The sequence below is a fragment of the Chlorocebus sabaeus genome, chromosome 21 (assembly GCF_047675955.1).
Source record: "Chlorocebus sabaeus isolate Y175 chromosome 21, mChlSab1.0.hap1, whole genome shotgun sequence".
NCBI lineage: Eukaryota > Metazoa > Chordata > Mammalia > Primates > Cercopithecidae > Chlorocebus > Chlorocebus sabaeus.
In genome coordinates, this window is record NC_132924.1 from 11695091 (window position 1) to 11719476 (window position 24386).

At 41.1% G+C, this 24386-nt stretch overlaps 1 protein-coding gene across 1 annotated transcript in view; it reads right to left on the reverse strand.

Moving 5' to 3' along the window:
- Nucleotides 1–809: 809 nt before the first annotated feature.
- Nucleotides 810–24386, reverse strand: part of SPMIP7 (sperm microtubule inner protein 7) — a 63199-nt gene continuing 39622 nt past the window's right edge. The window contains exons 6-9 of the mRNA XM_007981350.3: nucleotides 19971–20012; nucleotides 18447–18554; nucleotides 8319–8426; nucleotides 810–1020 (exon numbers count right to left, since the gene is read on the reverse strand). Of these exons, the coding sequence (XP_007979541.3) occupies nucleotides 897–1020; nucleotides 8319–8426; nucleotides 18447–18554; nucleotides 19971–20012 (382 nt within the window). The 3' untranslated portion in view covers nucleotides 810–896. The remainder of the gene's footprint in view (nucleotides 1021–8318; nucleotides 8427–18446; nucleotides 18555–19970; nucleotides 20013–24386) is intronic.

The following is a 24386-nucleotide window of genomic DNA, read 5'->3' on the forward strand; positions in this document are numbered from 1 at the left end:
TCTCGGTTCTAGTTATAACTCTACTAATTACTAGTTGTGTGACCTTAAATACTTCACTTTTCTTGGCCTTAGTCTATTTTATTCATAAAATGCAAGATATTTGTAAAATGCCTGCTACAAGAATTTATTACGAGGTTGCAGGATCAAATGAGCTAAGGTTTACAAAAGTACTTTGTAAACTCCAACAGGCTTTGTGTATGTGTATGTGTGTATGCAAATACTATGTAAATATACTTTAGGTGTATATTCCAAAGACCAGAGGGCTCCCCCTCAGCCCACATGCACCCCTGAGAGATTCTGCGAGCTGGTACTCTCTTTCGTCAAGGCCGGGTCAGGCCACACTCTAACCCAAAGTGGTCCTGACTTAGACCTCAGGACCCTCATGGGGCCTGGGGAACGCTTCTCTCTGAAGGAAACACTGGAGCAGGCCAAGAGAGGGTAGATGTTGTCCCCTTGTGTGATGTCCCCTGCGAGAAAAGAAGAACGCACTTTCTCAGCTCAGTGTTCCCACTGACAGCATATGAATTTTTGACTTTCAGATTCTAAAGTCTATGGTCTGCTTTCTGCTATAGAAGCCCTGCACTGAAGTGGTCCGATGTGAAACCTCTAGTTAGACCCAATAATCCAACCCTAAAGAGGCATCTTCTGCAATACAGTCCCTGTTCCCCTGCTGCCGGCGGCTTCTGAGACTGAGCGGCGGCTGGCCGGCGCCCTGGGTCCAGCTGAGCGCTGCCTACCGGAGGAGAGAGGCGGGGCTGGGCAGGGATGCGCAGGCCAGCGGAGAACAGCACGGACCCCACCACACTGCGCAGCGGGGAGAAGCCGCGTTTATTTCCCACCACCGCACAGGCCTTCCCCAGGCGGAAGCCTGGACAGCCCGCGCCGGGCAGCCTCCTCTAGTAGTCTATGGTTTCTTTGTCCTTCTTGCTGAAGGGGTTGTAGGGTCTCACAGTTGTGACCAGTCGAGACAGCGGAGCCTGGTGACGGAAGAGGTCAACTGCCATTTCTTTCTGTAAGACGCTGAGGCAGCATGGGGAGAAAAGGAGGAAAATGAGACATAAAAGACATATAAAAACATACGACCTCGTCCAACAAATGATACCTATGTGCAGGAAGGGGAAGAGAGCACGCACTGTAGGCTGGGAGCGAGGATGACTCCTGCTGGGGAGCTTCAGGGACTGCACCTCTGCGCTGTGCAGAGAGTTAAGGTGGGTGCTAGGAATGGGGGTGATCTGCAGAAAGCCACCCAAGGAACCCGACCGCATCGTGTCTGGGGAGGGCCCAGGGCACGCAGGCGAGAGCTCTCCGGGCTGGGCGGCCGTGGGAATTAAAAGGAGTGTCCTCCGAAGAGGAGTGAGAGATGGAGAGACAAGGCACAGGGAAGCCAGGACAAGACATGGGGCGGGCAGACCTCGCTCAGAGGGTAAGAGGGAACATACTTGCGTCACTCAGAGGCCTGGAGAAGACATGGGTGACACGGGAGTGGGGAACCCGGGCCTCACCCAGTGGCCAAGAGGAAACATGGGTGGAGTGGGCCAGGGCCTCACCCAGAGGCCCCAAGAGAAGACATGGCTGGGTCACCCAGAGGCCAGGAGAAGACATGGATGGGTCACCCAGAGACCTGGAGAAGACATGGGTTGGGGGACCTGGGCCACACCCAGAGGCTGGGAGAAGACATGGGTGGCAGGGACTCAGGCCTCACCCAGAGGCCAGGAGAAGACATGGCTGGGGGGGCCTGGGCCTCCCGCAGAGGCTGCCGTTGAAGGGTGAGCAAGGCCTGGTGTACAGGTCTTTACTGGCTCTGCCAGAGCATTTAAGCTGCCTGTTCCCACAGGAGGCTCATGACTGGGCTTCATTTTACTTTGCTTGTATACCCAGTAGGAACAAATTTGCCCTATCAAGTTTGGTGTGATAACTAAAATAATTTTGTTTAAAAAAGCTTTGAAAATGTGGAATGCTTTGCAAGTGATGTTTTATCCCCTTGGGTTACTGGCATTCCCAAACTCCCTATTCTGCCTGGAGGTGGCTGTCCCAGTATCACAGGAGTTGGGCCAGCTATTATGAGCAACCCCACAAGCCCATGGCCTGAAGTAATTTTGCTGTGAATTTGCTGCTATTTGAATCACACACAAAATGCAGTGCTTGTATTAGCAGTGAGTTACAATGCTGGCATGGGAAATTAAAAAATTAAAAATAATTAAAATTAACCCTCTATATAGCGACTCCATCTAAAATGGCTTTGTTTTATGCTATGATGTCCTTGAACTAATATTTTATTTTGCTATATATATATATAAATACACACACACACATATATATATATATAAAAATATGTTGTGAGAAATGGCTGCAGAGGTGGGAAGGCAAGTTTCTGTGAAGGTTACATTCTGGTGGGAAGGTGTGGGCAAGAAACACTGGACTGTCCTGGAAAAGGGAGCTAGAAAAAGCATTTGTGCCTATGTTCCCCTTGCTCACGACTTTGGAGATTGGTCACATCGCTTCTTCTCCACCTCCAATACACCCCATCTCCTCACTTCAAATCTCTTTCAACTGTCCCTTCCTCTCAGTTTACATTCTATCCCAATATTCGTCCTGAGGCACTGTGGGGGCCCTATGTACTTTGCTCCAAATACGGTGTGGGAGTATATGGCCATGGACCCCTTTGTATCAACATTTGAGGCCCAAACAACTTAAAACCTCCAAACCACCAGTACAATTTTCTCAATTACAGAGATCCAGCCAAATGCACTGTTCCTTGCCTCTGCATCAAGAAGATTCAATGGCCCCTCTCTTGTCCCCCTTCCAGTGTACAGCCTGGCAGGCAGGAGCATGTCACTTGACTGCTGGTGTCAGAATCCAGAGCCAGGAGGTTCAGGTTCAGGAGAGAGTGGGCAGGAAGGAAGCGAAGGCAGGAGGCCCGGGAGATTAGCTGTTTGCTTTTTCAAGAACTTTAGAGGTGAAAGGAACGAGAGGGGAGAACAGGGTGGCAGCTCACAGGGAAGCCACAGGAGACTTTGCTGGGGTTCTTCATAAACAACTGGCCAGCTGGGAGAGGCCAGCACAGCGGGGCAGAAGGAGGAAGCAGGACTGATGGGAACACAGGACTCAGAGCTCAGAAATAATGATCAATATTTTAGAAAAGTAAGAGCATGTCTTCCTGGGGGAAAAGGGAGACAGCAGTGATGGAAATAGAGCCTGGGATGTGGAGAGGAAGAGGGGACACTAGCAGGGAAAATGAAAGGGTCGCGTTGGGTGCCCCAGCAAGCAGGAGGCAAGGCCAGCTGAGAGGGGTGTGGGGAAGGGACTGGAAGCTCGTGTGGCACAGAGAGGTTTGAAGACAGCCACCACAGGAATGGCATTAGCCCTGAATAAGCGAGGAACCCATTGCAGAGGAGCAGTGAGAGTACAGTAGCGGCTAATATTCAGGAGTTCCCAGGGGATGCCCGTGTGAAGACGACTTCTTAGAAATAACAGGAAAAAATGCATCAGATCAAGCAGAAACAGTCAGAAGGAAGTTAGCTCACTACGTTCTCATGACACTCATCAGAGACAGATCAAGGCTCATACTTTCACTGGAAAGTTTTAGAAAAATAAATTATCGTGTTAAATAAAATCAGAGTGATACTTTTTGATGTGAAGAGCCTGGAAGGCCCAATTTTCTGACCACAAGGGCCAGGCCTTCCTGCTAGAGGGCACTGTCCTTATGAAAGCACGGTGAGTTTTTACACGTTTTAATTCCCTCCTGCCCCTCTGCACTGTGCTTTTTCATGCCAGAAAAAGCCACTGCTTGCCAGGAGCTGCTGTTAGGGCAGAAGGCAGAGGTGCAGGCCTTGACACCTGGGCCCAGCACGAGCCATCACTTAGTTGTGGGTGACACTTTGGTTAGTGTCACTTTCTCTAGCGTGTTATCTGCACCCTGAAAATGAGAATCCCAGAGACGCTGCCTCAGAGGGCGCTGGGTCCCCATTCGGGCCATGGATGACAGCTGTATGTGCAGTATGTGTGTATATTGAGGGCCATGGATGGCAGCCATATGTGCAGTATGTGTGTATTGAGGGGGATTGCGAGGACCCCCAAGAGTCAGCTATGGGCCTGAATCTGAATGTGAAAGTCTGACTGAAAGATACAAGTTATATTCTCTGGGAGTAACTGTAAGGGACAGTTTTTCATTTAGAAATAAAGATTTATCTGAAAGATAATAGGAACCTTTTATCACACATTGGATGGCTTGATTATGCGTTGTGTAGATGCGTTAGAGCAATAAGAGATCAGGGTAGGGTCCGAGATTTGGGGGTGAGAAGATGGATTGTTAAGAAAAAAAGAAAAGGGATTAGCAATGTTTATATCTGCAATGACAAAGAATCTCTGGATGAGATCCCTCCTAAATCATGAATCAGCCACAAGGTTTCATCCTAGCTGTCTTTGGACAGTTAGTCTAAATGATCAATATAAGGATGTATTTAATTTTGACATTGTTTTATGTCCCTCACATGAAGTAAATATATATTACTTGTCTAAATGTCTACCAGCTTTGCCTTTGGAAATGGATTTGTAACATTTCAAAATATGTCTTGACATTGGCCTTGGCAATGATTTCTTGTGTATCACACCCAAAGCTTGGGCTGCAAAAACAAAAATAAGTAAATATGACTATGTCAGACTAACACACTTCTGTGCAGCAAGGGAAACAATCAGCAAGATGAAAAGGCAGCCTACAGACTGGGAGAAAATATTTGGGAACCATATATTTGATAAGGGGTTAATATCCAAAATGTATAAAGAACTCATACAACTCAATACATATAACCCAATTTAAAACCCAATTTAAAAAATGGGCAAAGGACCTGAACAGACATGTCTCCAAAGATAACAAAAATGGTGAGCCAGTATATGAAAGAGTGCTTAACATTGCTCATCAGGGAAATACAAACCACAGTGAGAGATCACCTCACACCAATTAGAATGGCTGCCATCAAAAAGACAGGAGATAATAAGTGTTGATGGGAGTGTAGAGAAATGATAGACTGTTGATGGGAATGTAGGTTGGTGCAGCCATTATGGAAACAGTATGGGATTTCCTAAAGAAATTAAACATAAAAATAACATGTTCCTTCTCTGGAGATATACTCAAAGGAAGTAAATTACCACCTCATAAAGATATCTGCACTCCTGTGTTCACTGCATCATGTTCACAATATCCAAGATATGGACACAACCTAGGTGTCTGTTGACAGATGAATGGATAAAGAAAATGGAATATTATTCAGCCTTAAAAAGGAGGAGATCCTGCCATTTGCACTACACAAATGGACCTGGAAGTCATTTTGCTAATAGACACAGAAAGAAACATGTTGCACAGTCTCACTTATTTGTGAAATCTAAAAAAGAAATAAAAGGTGAAATATACAGAGATAGTGAATAGAACAGTGGTTATGAGGGATTCAGTGGGGGATGAGGCAAAAGGAGATGTAGGTCAAAGGATGCCAAGTAGCAGACACACAGGAGGAACAAGCATGAGACATAAGATCCATCATGAGGACTATAGAGAGTCACAGTGTATTGTATTCAGGATTTTTGCTAACTGAGTAGATTATAGCTGCTCTGACCGCAAGGGGAAGGGGAAAATGGGTAACTATGAAGATGACAGATATGTTCACTATAGTAACCATTTTACTATATACCCATATCTCATCGTAATATCATGTTGTTAGGATGATATACACGACAGAATTTATCTTTTAAAAATACAGGCAAATATTGAGACTGGGAAAAATGTGTCTTGAGAAAAAACCAAATGCAAGTTATTAGCCTAGAAAGCCATTGACCTCCTTTTAAAATGTTTCTTATCAGATGGCCTGGAGAGATGCTAGACAATTACCAATCCAGAAAGTGAGAGGCGTTGATAAAGCCTCCTGTTGGCAGGCACCTTACAAAAGGCCACGCACACAGGGCTTGTGGGATGCGTAGAATTGTCTATACACGGTGGCCTACAGTGGGCTAGTCGGGGCCTGACAGCTGCCCCCTATGGTGCCTTTACTGTGCCATGAGGAATGCTTGCTGCCCTCAATTACCTGGGACCAAGCCCCACTCCTTCAAGTCACTGCATGAGCCACTCCTCTGTGAAATCTTCTTTAGTGCCCCCTCCCAGAGCTGCAGGCAGCTTGTGTGTGCCTCAGTTTCCTTATCTGTAAAATGGGGATGGTAACATTCCCTTCCTCACAGGATTCCTGGGACCGTGACATGAGTTAGTACCCACAAAGCACTCAGCTAACAGAAGTGATTATTAGTGTTAAGACATTTTTCATCATCCTCTGCTGCAATTGTTTATTTCTCATTGCGAGATAGTGAGCTCCTTGCAAGCAGTTCTTGTGATTTATTGGAGCATAGTAAACATGCATTGACTCAATAAAAGGTCATGTGAATCCACCAGCAAATGGGTGAGTGAATGAGAGGATGAGCAGCTGGGTGGACCAGGAGCCACAGCCCAAGAGGCCCATGCATGGCAGCTGCTCCCATTCACAACCATTGCCTTTCAGAAAGTTTAAGCAGCTGATCAGAGCAGGAGCTCGGGCTTGGTACCCATGGCCTGACAGTCACCTCCTCAGAAAGCTCTCCCTGACCAGCAAGCTCAATAAGCCCCTTCTGAGGAACTCTCTCCTACATCAGTCTTTCTTCTTCATTTCACTAGCTAAGGTTATTATTTCATTTCTTCACATTTCTTCAGTTGCTCATGTGCTTCTTTACTGTCTATCTGTTGTACCAGAAAATAAGCTCCTGAAAGCTGGGACCTTGTCTGTTCATCCCTGTATCTTCAGTGTCTTGAACAGTACCTGGCCCAGAATTGATGCTCAATAAATATTTGATAAGGCCAGGCACAGTGGCTCATGCCTGTAATCCCAGCACTTTGGGAGGCTGAGGTGGGCGCATCACTTGAGGTCAGGAGTTCGAAACCAGCCTGGCCAACATGGGAAAACCCTGTCTCTACCAAAAATACAACAATTAGCTGGGCGTGGTAGTGCATGCCTGTAATTCCAGCTACTCGGGAGACTGAGACATGAGAATCTCTTGAACCCAGGAGACAGAGGTTGTAGTGAACTGAGATAGCACCACTGCACTCCAGCCTGAGCTACAGAGTACTCGGTCTCAAATAAATAAATAAATAAATAAATAAATAAATAAATAAATGAAATGTGTGATAAACAAATGAATCCTCTACCAAAAGAATGTGACCTAGGAGAACAAGCTCTCCTTTTGGAGGAGAACTGCCATCCCTCTAGTCTGCCTTCCGACTGTGCTGGCATATTCATCTGCACTGGGCCAGCCACTAGACATCATTCAGACTGTGTTTGCATTTTCCAAACCATTTGCAATGCCAGGAATTCCATCAGGTGCTTTCAAATTTGAGTTATAATAAATGAGTAACGATATACTCCTTCTCACTAGTAGCTTCAAATAAACGAATCTTCAGTAACCTTGCATCTAACATCTCCTGTTTTCTGGGATTTTTTTTTTTTTTTTTTTTTTTTTTTTTTGAGATGGAGTCTCACTCTGTTGCCCAGGCTGAAGTGCAGTGGCACTCTTGGCTGACAGCAACTGCCACCTCCTGGGTTCAAGTGATTCTCCTGCCTCAGCCTCCGAAATAACTGGAATTACAGGTGCCCACCACCACACCTGGCTAATTTTTGTATTTTTAGTAGAGACAAGATTTCACAATGTTAGTCAGGCTGGTCTCGAACTCCTGAACTCAAGTGATCTGCTCACCTCAGCCTCCCAAAGTGCTGGGATTACAGGCGTGGTGAGCCACCATGCCTGGCCACATCTCCTGCTTTCAGTCTGCAAAATGCAGGTTTAAAAATATATGTGACTTTCAACAGAATTTTGTCTTTTCTAAAAAATAAGGTGACTGTTACAAGAAGTAACTATCTGATGTATGTTCCATGTGTCTTCTGATGGTCATGCAGAAAGGTAATGTGTGTGCACAGCTGTGAGTCTAAGAAGCAAAGATGCCATTCCTCTAAAGTGCCTGAAATACCTTCATATGCCCCTTTTGGCTACATTCATAATAACATTAATCTACACCTGGTTTTCAGTGTAATTTTGGGTAAGATTCAAAAAGGAAACACATACAAGGCTTAATAAAGTTCCCCTCAGTAGGAAAATGGAAAATTATCTTTTTTCTGTTTCAGACTTGATGCCACATTTTTAAAAACAATGTAAATTTGCTTTTACTATTTAATTGTTCTTTAATGGAATAAACATAATTAGGATTTCCCCTCCTAATGTATCTGAGCAAATTGAGTAAGAGGCTTCATACTTACCGGTGCAGTTCTGAATCTGGTGATGGGGTTGTTGATGGAATATTAGAATTTGCTGGGTGGGTGGCTGTGAAATGAACCTTGCCGGTATATCCTGGAATATTTGCAGCACTAAAGTGAAGAGTTAAGAGAGGAGGAAGAGAGGAAATTAAAATGATGATTTGTGAAATTGTCATGGTAACTAGCACCCAAATATGAAAAATATAAAGAAAGATGCAGTCTAATTTTTTTTTCCTGTATAAGGTGTGGAACTTGGGCTGTCCAAAAAGGAAACAGTGCAGGCCTGGGGCATGCTCATGCACACGTACTTAGATAACAGCCCTATGCTGGAGTCAATAAAATTTATTTCAAGTTCACATTTTCCTAATATTTTAAATTTCCACGTCTTTGATAAACATGACTCACTGCTTACTCTGTTTCATAATGAAGGAAGATATCAGGTCTTCACAGAGCAGCAGACCTATATCCCATGTATATTTCTGTAATGCAGACTCTAATATTAATGAATATGCACACTTACATTTATAGCATTGTTACATGTAAATCTTACATTTATCAAATATCTTTCTTATCACCATTAATGTACTGTACTACAAATTTCAGATGATTTCCTAAAATTACCCATTGGAAACAAATGTACCCCAGCATTAATTCTACAACAGTCTGTTTAGTCGAACTCCACTGACTCTTCTGCTTCCCTCTTCTTTTCTCCACCAGGGACAGTGGGAGATAAAAGGAAAACACAAGCGTGAAGAAGCTGTTCTTCAGTGTGTGTAAAAGCTCTCTCTCTCCAGAAAGGGCAAAGAGTATTCAAGAGAAAGGTTTAAGTAGGTAGTTCAGAGGAAGGAATGTGAAGAATAACGAATATTCTTGCCATGATAGCACACAAGGTGGTTTACACAGATTATTTCCTAGGAGGTGGGTAAGGCTTATGGGACAGGCCCAGCGTGAAGCTCCGTCCTGTGTGCTGCAAGGAGTTGAGGAAAATAAGATTTAAATTGCATTTCAAAGTCCCAGAACACACCATTTGCAGATCTTGAGGCTCTGTGTAACAGCCTACCATCTTTGCAGAGTCGTATCAAGGCCTTGGCCTCAGCTCACTGTGCTGGCTTCAGGAAGGAATGAGAAAGGCCACCATCATGAACTTGCCCCCAGTGAGGAAAGGGCCAGTGGGCAGCTTGCACATTTCACTTATCTCAGTGGCTTTCACTTGCCATCCTTGGGCCTTTCTCTGAGAGCAGGACATCCCTGTGCCATGGTTCCCTATTCAAATTGGCACCTAGGCAAAATGCAACACAGTAGCAACAAGCAAACCTCTGTGGGTGGTGGAGGAATGGTTCTTCTGTGGCTGCCTTGGTTATATCCATGACCTTCCCACACGACCAGTAAGCCAAACAAAGCCTTCTCCAGGAACCACTTATCTTAGGAGTAATTTTCAAAATTTAGAACTTATAGGAGTTGCTCCTGAAAGTATCAGGTGACAAGGCAGGCAGAAGAGAGGTTAGTGAAAGGGGTGTGTGCTAAAGGGTTGGGAGGAAGATTCAGACTCCGGTTCCCCATATCATCTCTGGGATCTGGACTAGACATAGTCTTTTGGAGCCTGCTAGCCTCAGCCTGACCCCAGGTAGTGTTACCAACCAGCAGGACTTGGGTGAGGGAGAAGTGGAAACAATGAGAAGGATTCACATTGCAATTTCTTGGTGTCCTTCCCACATCGATTATGTGCAAATATCAAAATGTTAGGGGGAAAATACATATCAGGCAGGGAATTGCACTAATAAATTTCCTAATTCTCTTCCAGTTATGTAATTTATGACTCTGTTGGTGATGACTTACTGGCTTGCAGGTGATATAATCAAGGACACCCAGAGACTAACAAAGTGAAGGGAAATTACAACTATGGCAACAGCAGAATAAACAGTACAAAATAACCGGTTTTGTGAGACTAGGAAAATAAGGCAGCTAAAGACTGGGGGAAGCTCACTGCATCGAGAAGCAGGCTTCTGTGGCAAGTCTGACTCTGCCCCTTAACCAGCTGTGAGGTTTTACTCCAGTGAAGAAAGCTCTCTGGGCTTCAGCTCAGTCAACTGCAGCATGAAGACAACAACACTAACCTCTTAGGGACACTCTGGGGATTAGAGGAATTAAATGAATGTGAAAGCGGCTAGCAAATTGTTAGCACTTAATAGATGCTAATTTCAATTGAAATATAGTAATTTAAAGAAATAAAACATTTACAAAATAAGGGCCATGCACATGGAGATTGCAAAGTTTATCCAGTACAGACAGCTGAAAAGATGCTGAGACAGAGGTTTCCAGTAGTACTGCACACTGATATCTCAGGGGCATCTTTAAAGGTACCAATACCTGGCTCCCATCCCCACAATTTTTTTTTTTTTTTTTTTTTTTTTTTGAGACGGAATCTTGCTCTGTTGCCTGGGCTGGAGTACAGCAGCACAATCTTGGCTCACTGCAACTTCCGCCTCCTAGATTCAAGTGATTCTCCTGCCTCAGCCCCCTGACTAGCTGCTGTTATAGGCATGTGTCACCACGCCCAGCTAATTTTTGTATTTTTAGTAGAGATGGGGTTTCACCATGTTGGTCAGGCTGGTCTCGAACTCCTAACCTCGTGATCCGCCCGCCTCGGCCTCCCAAAGTGCTGGGATTACAGGTATGAGCCACCGTGCCTGGCCCAGCCCCACATTTTAATGTAACTAGTAAGTGGTGTGGCCTGAGCACTGGGACTTTTGACAGCTCTCCAGATGATTCTCCTGTGCTGCTAAGTTCAGGAGCCTCTGTTTTAGAGTCACACTGTCAAGCTTGCTGGAGGGACCTAGGTGAGTGAACTGAAGCTGCCGAATTCTAGGCAGTGCCCTGCAGGATTTCTTGGAATTTTGTTGGAAAAGTGCAGATGTAAGTTAGAGAGGTAACCCAGAATGAGGCAAAGTTATTCATGCGTGTGTCTCTCTGTCAACCATTCATTAAAGCTTCCATGCATGTTACAAAGGAAATCCCCTCCATCTGTGTGAAAGGTTTTTTCCACTGCCTTTGAAAACACCTGCAGAATTAAAATGCCTCTAAAGTCATATCCTCCCATCAGAGCAGTTAAGAAGTCAGAGGGATGGACGCAGGCCATCTGTCAATCACATGAAGGGCTTGATAAAAAACATTGCACAGCCTCTGTGCCTCTGTGGCATGCAGGTTATTGATGCTAAATGGTATCATATGTTACATTGTCTTAATGCTATTAGATTACATCATATTTAATAATAACATATCATGAAAGGTAGACTGATTAGCTGCTCAGGCTTGAGAATGAATTCACTTGCATAATAAACTGCCAAATATTTGAAAACGAAAGTCCTCACCCACACTACTTCTAAATCTATTCCATTTAACCCTGGCACATATGGCCATAGCAAGGGGAATTTTGCCATCTTAAGTGCAATACGGTGACCTTATATTAAGAGGAGAATACTCTCTGGGGGACACTTTAGACTGCTGCTGATAGGAGATGTTATTTTTCAGCTGGAGGGAACAAAGCTATTAAAGATACTGAAACATACAAGCTGGGAAATGGATTTCCAGATTAGTCGCATGTTCAAAGAATTCCACTCCCCATTTGAGGAAAGCAGAAAGAAGCAGAGACCCACTTAAAAATAAGAAGTCTTCATTTTTACCTTTGCTTCACAGCTTCCAGTCCTTTAAACACCTTATTTTGTACTCCCTAGTTCCAAATAAACCAGGATTTTGTTCACTAATTGATACATTTGAATATATTATTGCCCAAGTCTACAACGAATTGGTTCTCAACAAAGCATGATAAAATAGAAATTAAGTAATTTAAGAAAATCAAGAAGTTTACTAACTCAGAAGAAGGGAGTACAGATGGTATGTAAGTTAAATATGAGACAGGAAAAATGTGGAGAAAACCATGTTATATGTAGACTATAGTATTGTAGATGTGCATAAAATTTAGGCCTGCATACAAATTCTCACTCTACACTGTAAACATGACTAATAGTCATTGAGTATGTTCTATGTTCCAGGCACCCTTTTAAATGCTTGATGTAAGTTGACTACACAGTAATCTTGTGCCATAGGTCCTATGATCATGCCCATTTTATAGGTAGAGAAACTGAGGAAGAGAAAGTCTAAGTAACATGGCCAGCACCAACCAAGCTGGCAAGTGGCAGAACTGGACCTCAGTGTGATTGAACTGAATGGGAAGGGCCATTGGCATTACTCCCAGCCCAGCCAGGAAAGCCTTGTTAGTTCACGGCAGGCTGCATTTATACGGGGTGGGGTGTAAGTGCAGGTTCAAATCAATGTGATAGTCTTTTATTTAGAGCCATTCTATATCAGGTACAGTTCTAGGCAGACATCAAGCTGATTTAGCTCCCAACAGCTTTCACACTAATACTTTTAATTAAAAAAAAAAATGCACCTTTAAATGTTTAAAGATCCCAAGTGGACAAAGACCGTGGATACGACATAAGGGAGGGGAGTGTGAGACAGACATATTTAATTTCCAGGGCTGCCCTGACCAGCTGTGTGAACTTAGACCTCAACTGAAGTTTTCTCAGGCATCTCACCTATAATTGGCCATCAGTCAGTGTAGCTGCACTCCCTTGGAGGGTGCTGGGGACAATGTGATGCAAGTAAAGGCCTGGCACAGTGTCCAGCGTGCAGCAATTGCAGACCCATGTGAGAGGAGCAGCAGGAGATGGGTGGGAGTTAGGGTGGGCAAGGGGAGCAGAAAGTGGGAGAGGGAGGAAGAGTAGTAAAGTCCAGGCTTGGACGTTAGGGAGGGTCAGCCTAGAGGGCTGAGAGAAGGGAAGGACTATGGAGAACTGTAAAGGGGATGCAGCTGGAGAGGAAAAGACAGGAGTCCATTGTGAGTTGGGGTTTGTCTGATTTTATTGTTCAATGACAAATGCAAGTAAAACTGGAATCATTTTGCAATGACTTTTGGTCACTGGATTGCATTTTTCTGAATATCCTAAGATGTCGTGGCCACAAGATATTTTTTAGGAATTACAGGTTTATTGATTATTCTCTTCATCTAGTGGGTATAGTCTTTCCTCTTGTTTTCTTGGGATCTTCAATTCTTCCATTTAGAAGGGAATGTAGAAACAGTATAACTCAAAGCTTTTATATTACAGCTGAGGCTGGAGCTCCAAGAACCCATTATTTGCCAAAGGCAGAAGCCACGTTTAATGTGAGTTAAGGCAAGAGCTTGCCCTGGGGATTAAGAGGTCAGTTCTCTGGACTTTTTACCACTCATGAAATGAGTGACCTTGCCTCTTTATGTCATTTCCTCTGGCCTCAGCCTCCTCATCTGCAAAATGGGGATAGAACTTGCACCTTCACCTCTGGCCTCATCACATTATTTGAAAAACAAATGAGGGAGTGTGTGAAAGTAGTCTGAAAAGGCAGAAGTGTTGGGCTGATCTAAGGAACTACTATTCATAGAGTTATTCTTTAACCTGGGTTGTGGTAAGATTTTTTTGTTAAGCTGCAACACAGTCCAGTGGCTGACAGGGAAGCCCCCTTTTCGATGGGAGACGTTTGTCAGGGGCTGCCTGGGGGTCCATGTTGGACAATTCCTCTTTATTTGCAAATGCTTCCTCAGATATCATTGAGGTCAAAAAGCACAGTAAATGTGAAACCTTGTAACGTCCTGAGATAAAAGATTATAACTTAGTGGAGGATGGTACCTCAGAGGCAGCTGCCTAGTTTGGGAAAACAAGCAAATGGTGACTGCAAGTGCTGGGTTTGGGGTCAGAAGGCATGGGCTATGCTGCTCTGTTAGCTGGGCCTGCACCTCACCTGTGCTGAGCCTGTTTATTCTTTGGAAATACAAGGGCGAGATGCATATATGCTAGATCCCAGAACTCTCTCCCATATATGTAAGATACACACACACACACACACACACACACACACACACACATATATATATCTACAATAGAGTCCATTACCAAAGAAAAAGCACCCCAACACCTCTTTCCATATCCTTGGGAAAGGACACAGATATGCCATTACAGATCATTCAGTTATCATGTTCCTTGTACTGATGACTCATGACTGCAAAGCACTGAAGGTATATCGCACTGTAAAATGGTTACTAAAAGGGAGTGAGCTTCTCTTCAAACTTGTTCACTGAGCCCTTGCAAAGAGTATGGATCTTATATTGAAGAAGATAAAAACATCAGATTTGAAAAACCGGATTCTTTTTTCTCTTTTTTTGAGACAGGGTCTCTGTCACCCAGGCTGGAGTGCAGTGGCGCGATCTTAGCTCACTGCAACCTTCGTCTCCCAGGCTCAAACGATTCTCCTGCTTCAGCCTCCCTAGCAGCTGGGATTACAGATGCTCAGCACCAAGCCTGGCAAATTTTTGTGTTTTTTAGTAGAGATGGGGTTTCACCATGTTGGCCAGGCTGATCTCCAGCTCCTGACCTCAGGTGATCCACCCGCCTTGGCTTTCCAAAGTGCTGGGATTACAGGTGTGAGCCACTGTGCCCAGCGTGATTAAACAGGATTCTTATCTCAGTCTTACCTTAACTTTCTGCTTGACACAGATTATAAGTGGGGATGAATTTGTATCACTTAAAAAAAATTCCTGAACACTACCCAGATCCAGTCAACAGTACATGTTTGTTGAAGAAACAAAGAAAATTGTTTAGCTATACTGAACTTCAATAATTTTTGTTGAACCCAGTGACTGTTTTGGATTCTTTCTATTTCCTAAATTAGTCTCAAGTTATAAGTTAGGAACTGCAGTAGAAACCGCATTAATATTTCGAGTTCCTGAACTCTAAATGTCATTTAATAACTGTGCATGCCTACCAAATTTGAAAATAATTTTAACAAGAAAACTCAGGCAACAATTTCATTTTTAGTGGTTTGTTCTAAAAGAATGCATGGATAAGTGTACAACATATATGTAGAGGCTGCTTTTGCTATATTCTTTACAACAAGAAAAGTAGTCAGGGCTTGGGCTACATAAACTTGTTATAGACTTGGTGGGATACATCTAGCCATTAAAAAGATTTTAATATGGAAAAATATTTAGTGCATATTTCAATCTTATATACACACATACACTCCACCGATGCATGCACACGTGATACATTTGTACATATATGTTGCACACATTCATAAATGCATGAGGGGAAGAGTCTAAAAATAAATCAAACTTTTAATATTGGGATTGAAAATGAAAGGTATTTTACTTTCTATGTTCAAAAATATCTGAATTATTTTCATAATGAACATTTTTGGAAAAAAGTTATTTGTGGAGCTTCAGTGTTAACATTAAAGGTGAGCATAAATACTGAGTATAATCACTGACTCATCAAACCTCTGTAAATTCACATAACGCTTCAAGAAAATGATAGCCATAAGTTTAAGAACGTTTTAAGAATGTTTACATATTCTGACCCCGGAATCCTTTCGGAGGAGTGTCACTTAAGTAAATAACTTCAAATCAAGAAAGAGTCATATAAAGAATATTTGGAGGCATGATTTACCATATCAAAAATGGAAACAATTTACATATGTAACATAAGTGAATGAGGCAGTTACAGTACATCTACACAAATAGAAGCTATGATAAGCTCATAAAAACATGTACCCATAATTATGTGGTAATGTTATGGTGGTAAAAATGTTCTGTGTAATGTGATCATAGCTATATAAATATACATAAGCAAGATTAAAAGTGTGTATGACAGATGGAAATATGCCAACATGTTAATAATAGTTATGTTTTGTGTAAGAGTTTGGTTATATTGTTATTGTTATTAATATTTCTGTAGTTTTTCTTTAATGATCAGATTCAGTTCTACAATAAAAATTAAAACTACTATTTTTAAGCTATTAGCACAATCACTACCGATATAAAAAACACAGAGCATGTCAGATGACTTAGTAACCATAAAACAAAATTAACTGATGAAGGAAATTTTTAAAACTTTTGCCCTGTAGGAAAATTGGTGATTCCAATGCTGAAACCACTTGAACTAGAGAGTAAATGGCCTTGACCCTTGCCTGAAATATGGCTTTTGGGCTGGGTGTGGTGGCTGACACCTTTATCCCAGCACATTGGGAGGCCAAGGCAGGTGGATCACTTGAGGTCAGGAGTTCGAGACCAGCCTGACCAACATGGCGAAACCCCCATCTCTACTAAAATTACAAAAAAATTAACCAGGCATGGTGCTGTGCACCTGTAATCCCTGCTACTCAGGAGGCTGATGCAGGAGAATCAGGTGAACCCGGGAGGCAAAGGTTGCAGTGAGCCAAGATCACACTACTGCACTTCAGTCTGGGTGACAGAGTGAGACTCTGTCTCAAAAAAAAAAAAAAAAAAAAAGCTTTCACTGAAAAGGCAAGGGTATAGCAGGGCTTCCCAGCCATGATTAAGTGCCACCAATCATTAAAATACCATAAAAATATCATAAAGACATTTCTCTTCAAGAAACTTTAAGATGAAAAAATTCAAGAGGAGACATACTTGCGTTTGAATAGGATGGTTCTCTATTCCTTTCTTGGCACAAAGTAAGCTCATGTACTCGTATGCAAATGACATCATATTGCTTGTATTCTCCTGTACTTTGCTTTTTAGCTCAAGCAGTATTGTGGAAACTACATAATAATTTGTTTAGAGATTCATATGTATGTATCAAAACTAGGAAGAAAACTAAGCAAAAGAAAGGCATAAAGTCTAACGAGTTTAACTTCTGAGCTGGGGAAGCAGAAGCATGGGCAATGAAATTGGGGCTACACATTGTTGAAAACATTTGAGTGCGATTCTGTGTGTTACTAGGTGGGGAATAGACAGGCATTTACTTATGTTATTTGATATATCATATGTGACACTGTATCTTTCTGTGTCTGTCAATATTTTATAAATAAAAATGAAAAGCATTTCTTTGTGTTAACGGTTAAGATTCCGTTAAAAATGGAAAGCGAATCCAAAGAAGAAACTTTGCAACCTTGGAGGCCCTCTAGTGCCCAAATCAGATAAGTACAATTAATGTCTTCAATTCTTTTCTATGATTCGCTCAAAATATCATTTGCTTAAAAACAGAAATTAACAGCAAGATGAGGTAGGAATGCTATACGCCCAATTTAATGAAGTTAAGTGGTTCATTTTTACATCAAATCTTTAAAATGCTGCCATACTGCTCTTCACTCTCTTTGAAGAAATGACCCCAAAGAATGTTCTGATTCTTTAGCAAGAATGTTTCATAAAACATTTCCAAATTTAGATATACGTATTAAAGAAGAAACAATCCTAAATGTTGTGCCCCAAGAATATTTTAAATTGGCTTTCTTCCTATATCCTTCCTTTAGATTTTTAGAATTATTATGTGTAATAGCAATGATTTCCTTGCAGAATGTATGGAAGAATCCAGCCCACTGACTCCTTCCTCAGGACTAAGCACGGCACGACAGCCTTCAAGTTCCTATGTGTAAAAGTGATTCCTCTCGGGCGCGGTGGTTCGCGCCTGTAATCCCAGCACTTTGGGAGGCCGAGGTGGGCGGATCACGAGGTCAGGACATTGAGACCATCCTGGCTAACACGGTGAAACCCCGTCTCTACTAAAAATACAAAAAATTGGCTGGGCGTGGCGGCGGGCGCCTGTAGTCCCAGTTGCTCAGGAGGCTGAGGCAAAAGAATGACGTGAACCCGGGAGGCGGAGCTTGCAGTGAGCGGAGACTGCGCCACTGCACTCCAGCCTGGGCGACAGAGCGAGACTCCGTCTAAAAAAAAAAGTGATTCGTCTCTGTTAGTGATCAGCCGTTTCTCAGATACTTTACAAACATTAGTGATCCCTCCACCATCACCTCGATTGGTGGCATTTTTTTTCTCACAAGTTTCGGATGAAGAAACTGAAGTCACAGAGATGAAGTGACTTGCTCAAGGGCCCCAAGTGAGTCAATCCCCAAAGTCTCCTTTGTGACAAAACACATTTCATTTAGGAAGCAGGTATCTTTCTTCTTCAGCTATGTTCAATAAAAAGCCACGTTTAAATTCCTTCATTTACAGTAAAGTCCATCATTTTACAGTAAAGTTTCATCCTCAGTAATAAAACAAGGGAAATAATCATGAATGGAACTCACCGACTTGTGTTTGTATAAAGAGGCTTAGAGCACCGTTGCTTGGCTAGCGATGTGATGTCTCCCAACGGGTTGTCAACATCATCAGCATTTGTAGACTGCACATGACCACTGTTAGAATGGAAAGGAAAGAAGGCATACGTTTCTTTGTAAGAAACATAGAAGAAACCATTGAACAGTATTCTAACTTCCAAAGGAAATTTATTTGCCAAAATAGATCAAAGGCTCAAAATGCAAAATGTAAAGCATAATGATAGAGCAATTTTCCTTAAAATATATAAAGATGCTTTTCTCTTCTTCAGAATGAGCGGTGCCATACTCCTTGATGTTAAGTTTGAGCCAGAGTGAGAGTAAGGGCTGTTTTGTGTTTCTGAACAAAGAAGCGGGCTGTTCCTGTAGCCCCAGCACAACTCGTTCTTTGGAGACTGGCTAGAGGTTGGGCAAGGAAGAGGCGGGCGTATGCTGGAGATAATAAGGCTAAGGGTGGATGGAAACCCTCACGGGTGCAGAGGGGCTTGGGCAACAAGCCACGTGCCCTTGCGCCTGAGAGAAAATTGAGAGGCCGAGTTAATGTCAATCAGAGAGAGTTTCAAGGACTTCTGGGGCCACTGGTAGAAATACCAGTCAACTGCAGAGCAGAAGAGGCCGAGTAATGGGAGGGAGTGGGCCAGGACTAAAGGTCCAGATCCCTCCTCCATATTCTTGGATCTACTTTGTTTCAAGGTTTTTCTTCCATTTAAAAACCAAGAGAAGACCCCAATTGGCAGATAATGTACTTTTTTGCCATCTATGGAAAGCTGGCATTAAATGTAGAAAATAAGAGGTGATATTTTCTGCACTTCACTGTTAACAGCGCCTCATCCCTTCTGCAATTAAAACAATTTTCGTGATTCATAACACCCAATAGTGGTAGCATCCAAGGTATTTTATTTCAGAAGGTAACCTATTTGGAAAAACAAAAAAATACCACTCTTTCTTTCTCTATCTTTCTCTCTCTCTCTCTCTCTCTCTCTCTCTCTCTCTTTCTTTCATCATAACCAAACCTCAGATGGGACTTCTGACATTAAACAGGCACTGTGTGCCATGTAAACATTAGAAATGTGTTACAATACATAAGTTGTCTTAAAAAGTGAATACAACATGAGTAAGCTGAAAGCAACTACGACCAAAATATAAATCTGATTTTTTTTTTTTTTTTTTTTTTTTTTTTTTTTGAGATGGAGTCTCGCTCTGTCGCCCAGGCTGGAGTGCAGTGGCGCGATCTCAGCTCACTGCAAGCTCCGCCTACCAGGTTCATGCCATTCTCCTGCCTCAGCCTCCTGAGCAGTTGGGACTACAGGCGCCCGCCACCACACCCGGCTAATTTTTTTGTATTTTTAGTAGAGACGGGGTTTCACCGTGTTAGCCAGGATGGTCTCGATCTCCTGACCTCGTGATCCGCCTCGCAAAGTGCTGAGATTACAGGCGTGAGCCACTGCACCTGGCCAAATCTAAAATTTTTTTACAAGACTGAGAAACATTACTTACGTGTAGAGAGGAATATATTTACTTCTAGAACTTGAACTCACACTTCAAAAAAAGAGAAGAGAGGCAACTGGGTTATTTACATTAAGTTAATAAACATCAAATTATTACAGTATTTCTCTAATTAAGATAAAAACCTTCAAGGATATCTCATAGGAATTGTCCTTTAAAGGTTTGTGATTTTGAACAGAGACTATTTAAGGATGTAGTTTGCTTTCTCCAGAATGTCAAATAAATGGAACCATATAATAAACTTTTGGGTCTGACTGCTTTCAAAATGTGTTTCAGATTCATTTATATTGTTGTATATTGCATTTGTTCTTTTTCATTGCTGAGTAGTATTCCATTGTATGGGCAAACTTTAGTATCTTTATCTATTTACCTACTGAAGGGCATCTTAGTTGTTTCTAGGTTTTGGAGATTATGAATCAAGCTGTTATAAACATTCACATATAGGTTTTTGTGTGGGTTCTTGGAAGGAACATTTACATACAGGAGCCTTCCATTGTGAATAGTATGCTGAAGAGTTCTGAGGTGTGGCAGTGCTGACTAACACACATAGCTTTTCATTTGCCAGCTGACTTATAATCAATAAATTAAGCGGATACATGTAAACTGGAATAAAAAAATTGTCATCTCCCTGAGCTATTTGCCATTTTACCACATGATATGTAAATTAAAAATACCAATATACCAATGAAGTTTTAGAACTAACATTCACATGTTAAAAATTAGTACAAAAAAATTGCATTTAAAAAAAGGTATTCAAATAGGATTATCATCAATTTCAGCTTGCTATATAAACAAGAATCTCTTTTTTTGTTTTTTTTTAATTTTTTTTTGTTTTGTTTTGTTTTTTGAGTTGCTGTCTCGCTCTTGTTGCCCAGGCTGGAGTGCAGTGGTGCAATCTTGGCTTACTGCCACCTCTGCCTCCCGGGTTCAAGCGATTCTTCTGCCTCTGCCTCTCGAGTAGCTGTGATTACAGGCACCTGCCACCACATCCAGCTAATTTTTGTATTTTTATTACAGACGGGGTTTCACCACGTTGGCCAGGATGGTCTTGATCTCCTGACCTCGTGATCTGCCTGTCTCAGTCTCCCAAAGTGCTGGGATTACAGGTGTGAGCCCACGTACCTGGCCAAGAATCTTAAATTTTTAACTATTTCAATCTTTTATTTACATGATTACTATTCAATTTACACGTTGGAGTCTATAGCAGGGTATTTTACACATTTGACAAAACCATACTTTAAATAATTTTTATCAAAAATCTTACACATCATTTTTAGATATGGTTCAATAAAATGGTAGTTTTCTGACATGACTCAACATTCTTCTCCGTACTGTCACTATCTGTATTTCTAGATCCAGCAGTCAGACTTGAGTACAGTATTGTGTATTTCCATTTCATTCTTTTTTCTACCAGTTACTAAAAAAATCCCCTTTAAAGGTCTCTTGATACTACTTTTATTGAAGTGGTGCAATTGTTAAAGATTTAAAAAATGATATCCTTGATACTGATTTTTGATAATTAAAATTTAGCAAAAACTCTCATTAGTTTTGCTGTGGACCAATATGTCCTCCATTTTGCTTTAAATTTAATTTGGATTAGGTAAATATAAAGTTAAATATATAAGATTGACCATTCCACTGAGGTGATGATCAAATTGATCATCTAAAAACCAGAAAATCAGATGAAATTCCAGGGAGCAAAAGATAGAATGAATAATTTTTTTCCGGAATAGCATGTGTTTTTCGTAAGTGATGTCTGTCTCTCTCACGCTATTCTTCATAACTGCCCACAGTAGTTATTGAAAAATACATAGTTCCATTTTAAAACTCCATGTGATTCACTTTTATATTTCCTATTCAACTTTATTTTTGCAAAATGCTGATTGTGACTCAGCACTCACAGGCTTTACCCAACAGGCCTACAAATCACTCATTAAACTGTTTAGTAAGATCCTCTCATTAAACTGAACTAGCATAATTGCTTATTTATGTTGGGAAAATGGATCCCTAGCTCTTATCATAAGTAAAAATCAAATGCTTTAAAAATAATAAATGTGAAAAGCAAAACTTTGAATATTTTAGAAAAAAAGTTATAAAAGGAGGATATCTTTATTCTTTCGAGGCAGGGAAACAGTCATTAAAATCTTCAAAAAACAACCCGAAGAAAAATATTGATGAATTTAGTTACATTAAAATTCAAAACTTCAGATAAGCAAAAATAGAAAAGTCTTAAAATAAAAAAGTCACAGACTAGAAGGGGATACTTTGATGCATATTACCAAGAAAGGATTTTTACCCAGCATATTGAACAGAAAAGTTGTGACAATCAATAAGTAAAAACTCAACAGCAAAAGGGACAAAATATATGAGCAGGCAAGTTACAGATGTGAAAATTCAAACAGGTCATAAACTTGCAAAAACTGATCGTTAGTAATCAAGTAGATGTAAACTAAAATTATAATGGAGCACAATTTGTTATTCATAAGATTGGATTTTTTTTTTTTTAATCTGAAAATTCTAAACACTGGCTGTGATGTGCAGTAATGGGAACCCAAGCACTTATAATGGGAGATTCCATTGTTAAAACTCATTTGGAGAAGAACATGGTAATATGTAAAAAGCAGAGAAGTACGCATCACATGACCCAACAATTTTAGACGTAAATATGGCTATATAAAACTCAGAAATATTTTTACACTTAGGTATGTGAAGGTATGTGGGCACTGTACCAACTATACTAAAAATCAGAAAATTATGAGAATGGATGAATAATTTTTGGCACATCCATTTAAAGGAAGACTCTACAACAATGAAAACAAATGCCTAGAAACACAGATGTCAACAGGTATGAATCTCACAAACACAAATATAAATTTTTGTGTAAATTAAAATAATGTAAAACTAAATGTAAAATTAAATAATGTAAATTATTTGATATCAATTTTTGTATCATATAGTTACTTTGTGTTCTATTAATGTTTGAAACTATGACTTTATTAGTATTACTTCCTCATATTTACTTTCTTATATGAACAAAATATAAACTTGCATAAATATATGTATGATACCACTAATACTGGGTTTATAAACAAAGAACACAATTCCATATATTGGTTAACAATAACACGTATGTCTTAAAAAATTAAAAGAATGCATGAAAATGTGAACGTCAAATCGAGAATATTAGTCATGCTCCCTGAGGAAGATAGATGTGCTTAGAAAAAAGTACATAGAAATTTTCCATTGTGTAAGTAATATTTTATTTCTGAAGTTGGGGAGCAGATACACAAACTATATCACTTTCTTATACATTTTTGTGTACATAAAATATTCAAAACTGAATACAAAATAAAAACAAAGATGATAACCTGTGTTGTGGGTTGTGTTAAGAGCAAAAATGAAGAGACAATATTGTGATGTTTTCGAAGGCAGAAACACCAAGTTTTTTTAGACTAAATGTGAAAATTACATGTAAGGAAATAGTAGTAATAAAACCATAGTTTCTAACATTAATAAAACACAAAGTAACTATATAATACAAAAATTGATAGAAAATAATGTATAATCGATTTTATATAAAGTCCATGGATTTTAGCAACATTATAATTGCTTATATCAAATTGTTTATAAAGCCCTCCCTATTTTATATTATTTTATTTATTTATTTGAGATGGAGTCTCGCTCATTGCCCAGGCTGGAGTTCAGTGGCATGATCTCAGCTCACTGTAATCTCCACCTCCTGGATCCAAGCGATTCTCCTGCCTCAACCTCTCAAGTAGCTGGGATTACAGGCAGGGTTTCACCATGTTGGTCAAATTCCTGACCTCAGGTAATCCTCTGCCTAGGCCTCCAAAAGTGCTGGGATTACAGGCATGAGCCACTGTGCCCAGCCTATTTATTTATTTTTTAAGGCAGGATCTTGCTGTGTCACCCAGGTTGGAATGCAGTGGTGCAATCATGGCTCAGTGCCGCCTGGAACTTCTGGGCTCAAGGGATCCTCCTGCCTCAGCCTCCCGAGTACTTGGGACTACAGGTGCACCACTATCCCTCTTGGCTAATTAATTTTTATTTTTCTTATTTTTGTAGAGATGGGGTCTTACCATGTCTACAAAAGAGAAATTATAACTTATTTTCAATTACAGACCATCCAGGGTGGTCTCTACCTCCTGGGCTCAAGTAATTCTCCCACCTTGGCTTCCCAAAATGCTCCAATTACAAGCATGAGTCACCGCACTGACTTTTCCAAAATGGTTATGGTACATCCAATATTCTAAATGTTAAGGAGGGTAAAGAGAAAGTAAAGGAAGCAGGCACACTGAGCAATTGTCCTGGGATTTGGGTCATCTTCCCAGCCCTAATGATGTAAGTCAGGGGGTCCCTGGGTTGGTCTCCATCAGAGAACATATT